At 43.2% G+C, this 9,674-nt stretch overlaps 2 protein-coding genes across 4 annotated transcripts; both read left to right on the top strand.

Annotated features, from left to right (window-relative positions):
• The first annotated feature begins 37 nt into the window (after window positions 1–37).
• ANKRD49 (ankyrin repeat domain 49) lies at window positions 38–2,800 on the top strand. 3 transcript variants are annotated; one of them, XM_074816248.1, is made up of 3 exons: window positions 38–142; window positions 731–1,001; window positions 1,842–2,800. In XM_074816248.1, the coding sequence occupies exons 2-3, from the start codon at window positions 744–746 to the stop codon at window positions 2,298–2,300; spliced, it is 717 nt and encodes a 238-aa protein (XP_074672349.1). In that variant the 5' UTR covers window positions 38–142; window positions 731–743; the 3' UTR covers window positions 2,301–2,800. The 3 variants fall into 3 exon arrangements, with proteins under 3 accessions (XP_074672349.1, XP_074672351.1, XP_074672350.1); XM_074816250.1 differs by lacking the exon at window positions 38–142 and adding an exon at window positions 156–176; XM_074816249.1 differs by lacking the exon at window positions 38–142 and adding an exon at window positions 388–501.
• A 2,264-nt stretch (window positions 2,801–5,064) lies between these two features.
• Window positions 5,065–9,553, top strand: C2H11orf97 (chromosome 2 C11orf97 homolog). Its single transcript, XM_074816742.1, has 3 exons — window positions 5,065–5,434; window positions 6,420–6,524; window positions 9,414–9,553. Exons 1-3 carry the CDS (start codon window positions 5,065–5,067, stop codon window positions 9,551–9,553), a joined length of 615 nt encoding a protein of 204 aa, XP_074672843.1.
• The last annotated feature ends 121 nt before the right edge of the window (window positions 9,554–9,674 follow it).

Here is a 9,674-nt window from a genome sequence, read left to right as displayed (position 1 = left end):
CGGCAACGTCCCATCCGCTGCGGGCGCGGGCCGGAAGGAGCCCATGGTTGGGCGGGCGGGCGCCCTTCGGCGGGTGGCCCCGCCCCGGCGGGTGGCCCCGCCCCTCCCCGCCCCCCGAGCGCTCCGTCGGTGGGGGCAGCAGGTGCGTTCGCTTGTGGGGCGAGTGGCGAGCGCGGGTAGGAGCCCGGCAGCCTGCAGGCGGGGCGGGGAAGCGGCGGGCTCCTGCTGGGCGATGAGGCCTTCCCGGGGTGGCGTGGCCCCCGCGGAGGCGACCGAGGCCGGTGCTGCCCTGCCGGGCCTGGGTTGGCTGGGCCCGCCCGGCCTTCGCTCGGGGCGTGAGGGGAAAGGGAGGGCAGCGAGGAGCGCGGGGCGGGGCTGGCTCCGTGGGGCGGGGCAGGAACACTGCTTGGAGGTCTAGGCGTTTCTCCAATTGTTTATAAAACGCGTGTTTCGAGTGCGCTCTACAGAACACCCGCTCAGTCTCGCACTGCGTGTCTGCAGGTGGTGCCGTTTCTAGATGGGGGTAGCACAGTGGTTTTATTGCGTCGGTATTAACCGGGGATTCTGGCAGAGCCGGGAAAGCCTGATTTAGTGAAGGAACATCGAGCTTGCTCTTGAGTTTTGCTGTTTGTGGTGTTGCTGATGTCCACATCATCCATCAGATGTTTTTTTTAGTGTAGGAAAACTGTGAAAGTTATTATAAATATCGTTGTATATCTGCTACTTACAGATGCTAACTGAAAATGAATAAAGACAAACAGATTGATGAAGAAGATGATGACAGTGAGCAGTTCGAAGACTTTACAGAGAATTTTAACCAACTTGAACTGCTGGAGACGCACAGGCATTTGATTCCTGTAGGAACTCAGAGCTGTTGGTCAGGACAGTCTGATGATGATGATGATGAACAAGAAAGAAGTGAGGAATGGTATGAAATGCAAGAAAAAAAAATGGAAAAAAATCCAGAGAAATTGCTACTCTGGGCAGCAGAAAACAATCGGGTAAGGCATTTATTCTGTTCACATATATGATTGACAAGAATGTTACTTTGAGCAGATATCTACAGTTTCACCCACAAACAAAAATTTGCTTACACTTTTCTTTTTCTCTCTGAACTATTTTGATCCAGTTTTGCAAGCCACTGCATGTAAAAACATTTCCCTTTGTAGCCCACACACACTAAAATATCTCTGGATCCATTAGCTTTCAGAACAAAAGCTTTGACTGTTCAAAGTTAAAGTAACAGCACTCTTCTGAAACTTCTACAAACCGAAAGCATGCCAGGCTCTTTCTTCATGACAAGTAAGACTTGTGGAGTGGGTGGAGAGGGTGAATCTGAAATTTTATTTTCTCAAAAGCTCCATATGCAGATAATGGGTGACTGTTTTCCTATCTTTTTATGGAGAAAAAGCTTTTTATTCTTGGAAGTGAGGGAGAGATGACCAAGATTCCTGTTATGTAGTTTATTACACCCTTGCATACGTTTATTTTCATTAGTTGCCTTTCTTACACACACCAGCTCCATCTACAGTTCTGTGGAGGTACTTACGTCTTCACAGTGACTGGGGAGAAGGTGTAAGGTAAAGGTACTCCTAAGGCATTGCAACTCATGTTCATGTTGTATCTCTTTAAAAACAAAACAGAAAACCCCACCCAAACCAATCAAAAACCCCACCAAAACCCCCCGCCCCAGTAACAATAACTGGTTTCGTTTTAAAATTTCTTGTTGCAGTTAAGCCCTTTTGAGACTGACAGAAATTCAGAATAAAACTACAGAACAGTAAAAGCCATACATCTTGTCTGCGGAGTTTCATATTAAATTACCTGTTTTCTTTAAATAGCTGAGTACAGTGAAGAGGCTCCTTTCCGAAAAGCTGGCTCCAGTTAACGCTCGTGATGAAGATCAGTACACTCCTCTCCATCGAGCTGCCTACAGCGGGCACTTGGACATTGCACATGAATTGGTTGCCCAAGGGGCCGACGTTCACGCGCAGACGGTGGACGGCTGGACGCCTCTGCACAGCGCCTGCAAGTGGAACAATACAAAGGTGGCCGCGTTCTTACTTCAGCAGGGTGCAGACATCAATGCGCAGACAAATGGTTTGCTGACACCATTGCATATTGCAGCAGGAAACAAAAACAGTAGAGAAACCCTTGAACTCTTGCTGATGAATCGCTATGTGAAACCAGACCTGAAAAACAACTTGGATGAAACGGCCCTTGACATTGCTCGGAGGACTGATATATATCACTACCTTTTTGAAATAGTAGAAGACTGCATAAATGCTGTGTCCCCTTAAAAGTTGCGGTTAAGCTTGTGAATGTGAGGTTTGTTGCCTCCTGTTTGTGTCCTGCATGCTCCTCAGTGGTGGTCTGTCCCTTTGCAACAAAGTTTTTGTTTAAGATTCTTTTAGTATTCTCCTCAGGCAAAATGTCACTTCTTGCAACTCACCTCAGTGGTCTCGCTTACACTTTTGAAGCGTTACTACTGTTATGCAGAGTATTCAGGAAGTCTCAGTAATTTTAGCAAGTCGCCATGTGATTAGAGCAGATTTAGTGGGGCTTTTTTAGTTGGTCTGTACTGTCAAAGCAGGAGGGAAAACTGGAATATTGATGTGAAAGAATTCTGGCTTGGTTATGCAGAGTTTATTACAGCTCACTTGAAAACTATTTTTGGAGAAATTTAACTTTTTTAAAACTGCATGAAAGCTCAGAATGAATGTAACTTATTTGGGTGATACACAAAATGTTTAGTGATCCCGGTGTAAGGCTTATTATAAAATAAAATATTTAATCCTAAGTATTTTGTTGTAATGTTTTTAATTGAAAGCTCAATTATCAATGCAACTGCCTGTTCTTAAAAGGATAAGTAGTTTCGGTTTATTTTTTTCCTGGTACTTTTCAAGGAAATTACTTTGTATGAAGATCCTGTTACTTTTCCCTTGTAAATTAAGTTGAGAAATAAAACTTTAATGTCATGGGTATGGTGTTAGTTAGAACAAGTAAATCTCAACTGTATGAGGATAAACAGCCAACATGCTGTTGTGTCTGATGTAGCTACAGGTAATTTAGTGCAGGAAACACTCAACAGTGTTTCTCTTCCACTTCTGAATCCCTGGAGGAAATTCCTCATTCCAACTCAAATATTAGGATTTAAGCATAGTTTAAAAACTTTACTGGTATTTTTCCTTAAAATTCCTTAATTTCCAGACCATTCATTTATTTTCTTATTTAGCGCCTTTTTAGTATGTGAGAGCTTGTATTACAAATCCTAGCCATTCACATCTGACTTGGACTTCCAAAAGTTCTGAGAGATTTGACTGCTGTCATTTAACCAAACTCAAGGTCATGGGGGTGGGTGGGTTGGTTGGTTTCTTAAGATTTTTTGAGGCCTTTAGCACGCACTTGAGTGCAGCTTCTCTGCATTCATGCCACCTATAATCTCACTGATTTTCAATGAAGACTTGGGACCCTTCATCTGAGGGGCTCTTAGCAGGTTTTAGCACTGACTACCATTTGGTTTAACTTAGCAGAAAAATGTTAATGCTATAAATCTTCACAAGACATCGTTGCAGGTTCTGTTTGTCAGTTCAGCCTTCTGCTAGCAAGTGAAAAACTGACTTAGAGTTGATTTCAGAGTTTAATTTACCTGTGTTACCGTTCACATCAGCCATATCAGTCTGCTTCTCTCAATCTTTCAACTTCTTTTGGAGAATCAACATCTGGATTATTTAGCTATCTGAGAGTTCCAGTAATGTGTACTTCTCATCTTTTTTTTTTTTTTCTTTTTGTTCCCCCACCTTGGTTCAAGTGTAAGTTTCAGACAAAAATCACTACTAAATGCAAGTATTTAATGAGTGACAGTTTTCAAGTACCAGTACAGTACACATCAAAACAATTACTCTGAGCAGTTGGATCTTTTTTGATCAATGGTGGTTTAGAATATTAGAAGACAGAACTGCAGCAATGCTGTCAACCCAGCAGATGATCTCTATTGCATGGGAATTAGTACATGAAAGATTTTCCCATGGTAATGGCATGCTGCATGATCTTGAGCTTCAGCTTTGTCACCTGTAATTCAGGAGTGGAGAAACTTGCTTCTCTGTGTTAATCAAATTGAACTGAAAACTGAATGTAAGACCTGCAGTACTGTCACTCAGTATGAGAGCTGTAACAAAACACTTTGTTGAGCCGTGCAGATGCCTTACTGAGTGATCCCAAGCTCCTTCCGGACACCAGTAACGGAGCTGAAGCACATCTGTAGCAGCAGCAGGACTGGAGTATGCTGGCCCACGTTTGGTGCTCTGATCAAGGGACTGCAGAGGGCATCTTCGTCACCCACCCTTCTAGAAGCCAGGATCAGCATTTCTGTTAGAGAGAACTGCCTCTGAGCTATGAATGGTACAAGATGATTTTTAATGCTTATTATTTTGAAAGTTTGGTTCCAGGACGTCTGTGGAAGATGAATACACCTTGAAATGCATCAAGTAAAAATACAGAAATGGATTATATCATGCATTTGTGTAACTAGACTTGGTCGGTATCTTATAAATTCTCACTACTGTATGCAAAGTCTTGATTTCAAGGAACCTACCACGGGGCAAAGGCGAGCAGGACAGCTTCCCTGTGTGCCCTCTGGCAGCATTATCTGTTGACTACTGTAATTGCCAGCTGCTCCTCTTAAAACTTTTAACAGTGGCAAAACAAGGAGAGTCATGTCTACTTCAGTCTATGAACAGTGTCTCCAGATGCTTCATTTTATTAAAAGCATTTTTAAAACCAAGCTAGTTCTTTTGAGTATTAGTAGATCTACATCATCCATCCAGTTAAACTGGACTCTTCTTTTTTTTCCATCAGTCCGCCATTGCCCCAGGTGAGGACAAGGCATCCTCTCATAAGGCAGGCCAGTGGTGACACCCCACAGGAGTACAAAACGTTAGTGACGTGTGTGCCTGCTGCCGAGTGTGGTAACACGGACGCAAACGCGGAGCCGTTCACCCCTAGAGCAGAACCCCTAGATACCGAGCGCTGTCACCCACCCTGAGCCCCAAGCAGGCATGAGGGATGGTGACAGGCCACATCCTGCCTTGGAGGTTGCCCCGTTGTTATCCCTGGCCTGTGGAAGGGGTAAACCACCCGCGCTGTGACTGGAAATGGCGGACCCGACCTGCCTCCCTCGGCACGAGGCTGCGGGAGGAGGTGAGCTCCCTCCCTCAGGCACTCGCGCCCCGGCCGAGGCGCAGCCCCATCATGGCGGAGGGCGGGCCGGGCGGCCTCCGCCCGCCCCCGCTCCTGTGGCAACCGGCCCGCCCGGCTCCTACCCGCCCGGGCGCGGCGGCGGCCATGAGGGCAGCGAGCAGGGAGCAGCCGGCGGTGGCGGCCGACCAGGCGGGCAGCGATGTCCGCGGCGAGACGGCGGGAGGCGGGCAGCCCTGTGAGCGCGGCGGTCCCCCGGCGGGGCCCGCCTCACCGCCCCCCACTTTTTGCGGCCTCCATTCCCCCTGCCCCGCCCTGACCCCCAGGCGTGTCCTCTCGGGGGAGCTGAGCCTTTCCCCCCCGCAGCTCCCCACTGATCCCCCGCGGCCACCTTGCTTGGCGGCCCCTTGCCTCCCCTGGCACCGTGCCCCCAACCCGGTAGGGGTGCAGGTAGCACTTTGTCAGGCAGGGACTCCCCTGCCGCCATGAGGTGCCCTGATCCCTCTTCAACTCCTTAGAGATCTCCTTCAGCAAGGACATCTCCTTGGAGACCTCCTCCCTGTGCGACCCTGCCTTGGGTTGTTGGCCGTGGGGAGGCACTGGCCATGTCTCCTCCAGTGCCCAGGGCTGGCCTTGGCTCCTGCATGGGAGAGCCGCCTCACCACCCTGAGCCCACCAGCACTCCCTTCTTAGATTTGTGCACAGTCCTGTTGTGAGGAATCACTCCATGTTGGGGAGCAGGCCCTGGCTGAACAATATCGTATATTTGTAAATGATTTGTCTTAAAGTGTGTGAAAGACAGAAGCAGAGCAGCATGAAATGACATAAAGGGAGCCTACAAGAAAGATGGAGGAGGACTTTTTACAAGGGCGTGGAGTGATAGGATGAGGGGCAATGGCTTTAAACTGAAAGAAGGTAGATTTAGATTTGATATAAGGGAGAAATTATTCACTATGAGTGTGGTGAGACACTGGAACAGGTTGCCCAGGGAAGCTGTGTCTGCCCCCTCCCTGGAAGTGTTCAAGGCCAGGTTGGACGGGGCTTTGAGCAACCTGGTCTAGTGGAAGGTGTCCCTGCCTATGGCAGGGCATTTGGAACTAGATGATCTTTAAGGTCCCTTCCAACCCAAACCATTCTATGATTCTACGTTATATTTGGCAGAGCACATTAGCATTCAGGGGATTTAAAATAATTGGTTCTTTTGTAATATATTTTACTCACAGGGGAGAAATTTGTTTGTGTTGAGCCATCTAGGAGAGTTAAAGAAATACTTGAAGAAGAGCTTTATTTTCGGAAAGAAGCATGCCAAGTTAAACATCCAGCTGCAGGTAATCCTCATTATCAGCAAATGGCAAGTGTTTGTCAGAGCAAATGAAATATAAATTACTTTGAGGAACTGTGGCAAAATTATTATTTTAAAAAAACAGCCCAGAACATTTATGTAATAGGCTGGAGAACATTTAGAAACAGAATAATTGCCTATAGTCTTTATTACCTTTTTTTGTGTGTGTCTGAAATTACAGGACCATAGAGAACATGTATAATTCCATATGATCTATCAGTTTAATAAAACAGAAACGAATGCCAAGCAGTAGGGAGGTTTTGTTACCTTTTTCTTTGAAAGAAGTGCTGTAGTTATTAGAATACTTTGTTCCCTTCTGCTGTTCAAAACTGACGTTGGTGTTGAAAAGAAAGAGTTGAGGTAAGAATGTTAAAGGCAAATAAAAGACCAGAAAACAGTGAAAGCAATTAGAAAAACAGTCTGATTAGGCAGCTTAAAGGTTATGGAGAGACCTGGTTACAGTAGGCAAATATGGAAGTCTAAGAGGGAACAAGGTGTTCAATCTAGCTAAACTACTAAAAGTTCTGAGAACTGGAGGTAAAAATGAGATAAGATCAGAGTAGAAATAATTAACATTTTTTAACAAAAGATAAATTAATGATGAAACAATTTAACAAAGATCACTTAAATTCACCATTTTTAATATACATGTTAAATAATTTTGCACTTAAACTGTTAGCGCTGGTCCAAGCTTATTTGCTAGACTTGGTGCAGGAATGAGCCTGAAGCCATGTGACCCATATAAGACAAAATTTACATTATGCTGGTTGTCTCCTGCAGCCATAAGATCTGTTACTCTAATTGTAGAAAATTAATTTTCTGAAGTTTGTAATGTTTAAGGATAGGTCATCTTACCTGGTTGACTACAAGGTCTTATTGCCTTTATCAGCCAAGCCATTGTAGTTTATTATGTACCTCTCTGTAGAGACCACTGAGTAAAGCTGGTTATTCCACAGCTTCCTTCAGTAGTTTGTTCTAGTGGTTGGTGTATTAAAAAAAAAAAAGCCTGATTAATAATTCGGATATGTATGATTCAGCTCCTTGCTTTTCTTGGATATATAATAGTATGTTCTTCAGTGTCCGGGATTTCCTTCCAGAGAAGGTATATACACATATAGTTGGTTTTGTCTCTTTATGTACTCTCACCAAATGTTTTGCCTCCTCTTTTAAAATGTGAATATCAAATGCGATCATGGCATTTCAGTATTTGTATCACCAGTAGCCTCAAAAGAGAGAGAAAATCATCTACTTATTTTAGAGCTAACATTAGCACTAGGACCTTGAACTGTTTGTCGACTGTTACTCCTAAATCCATGATGCTTTTGCTCCACAATACATATTCTGTAGCCCTACATTTTCTTCTGCTGAGTAAAGCTATTCCTTGGTTATATTAAGCTGTATTTTGTTGAAAGAAGCTCACCATTATATCTCCTAATTATTACATCCTCTACAAATGTAATAAGGGCGTTTTTGTCTTTGTTTCCAAATTTGGAAAAATTTGAAAAAAGTCTGGTTTCTCTTACGTAGGATTGAGACCCATGTCTAAACTCACTCATAATGAATTTAAAGCAGTTGGATTCACAGACAAAAAGGTACATGTTAGGTGAGGTAATCAGTATCCCGCCAGATGTAAAGACCATTTGAACCTGCAGCTCTGTTACTCTGGTTAGGCTCCTTAGGCAGTTACAGCACACACCTGCAAATGAGTGACTTCTGTAGGCTCATGTAAATGGAGGGGAAAAGGCAATTTGAAAACACAGTTCTTCTACCTTGTCCTAGATACCTACCGTTGCATGTGTCATGCTCTAAAAGTGTCTGTTCTTTTCCCATTGACTGGTTCTGGACAAGTAGCTGAATTGCAGATGTAAACATTGGTCTGCTCAAGCTGTTCATGTGTCTAATGTTACTAAGAGCTGAACACAACTATATTTCACTGCATCCATCTGCCAGTGGATCAAAATTGTCTAGAATATTTCAGTTTGATTGTATGAATGGATTCTACCGTGTATGTTCTCATGATTTCTGGGGAGTCCCGCAATGAAATGCATGTTACAAAGGCTTAAAATACTAAAGATAATATAGAAACACTGCAAAAATATTTGTCACAGGAATATATAATAAGGATGTATAACAAGCTCAATGTATAAATAGTATGTGTAGCATAATATGTTATATGCATAGCATTACAATGCTATGTATAAGAAGGTCAAATGGATACTGGTGTACAGTTTATTCAGCAAGTACCTAGTTTCTTTTTCATCTGTAAACATCTGGAGAATTAGAGATGCTTCCTAAGTGGTCTGGGCTCTGAGAAACAATTGTCAGGTTGGATGGTTACTGATTTCCACAGTTCAGATGATTAGTAAGTTTATTGTTTTAAATAAATTAGATGGTTAGTAAATTGTAACCTTTCCACAAAATAAATTATCTTTTTTGTTTTGTTTTGGTGGTGGTGGTTTTGTTTTGGCTTTTTGGCTGCTTTATTTTGGGAGAGGGTTGGTGGGTTTTTGTTCTGCTATCTTTTTATGAGGGCATTTGATATTCCAGTATGACCAATAAATCATGCTGGATGCATCGATGGTATTACTGCTGTTTCTTATACATTATCAATCAGCTGCATCCTGCTTTAGTTAGGAGCCTAGCAGTCCTACACTGTTCTACAGACAGTAGAGAGCGTAGTATACCTTTAGCAATATGAACTGCTCTCTGAAGATGTCAATCTCTTTTAATTAACTATGGAGGAAGATTACAATGTTCTGCTTAACTACTTCTAATTACTATATAGACCAAAGGGACCATCTTAAAATGTACATTAATTTTAGAACAAGTTGAAGTAATCAGTTATAACAGTATTATTTTGAAAAATTATTAACAGTGGCTCTGGAAGGAATTTGGAGTGTGAAAAAGAATTTCTCCATTGGAAGCCCGACACCAGTGTCACAGAGCAGAAACAATTTACTTTTACAACCTCAATTCTACTCAAGGCATGCAGGAATGAAAAGTAAGAGTCAATAATAAGAAACTTTCCCTATAACACCTCATTTTAAAATATTATAATTCATAGACATCTCACAGGACTTCAGATCTGTTTTGTTCAGTGTAATTTTTTTCATCATATTACCTATATAGTCCTATA

The sequence above is a fragment of the Strix aluco genome, chromosome 2, assembly GCF_031877795.1.
Source record: "Strix aluco isolate bStrAlu1 chromosome 2, bStrAlu1.hap1, whole genome shotgun sequence".
Lineage (NCBI taxonomy): Eukaryota > Metazoa > Chordata > Aves > Strigiformes > Strigidae > Strix > Strix aluco.
This window is presented reverse-complemented; position numbering and strand designations above follow the sequence as displayed.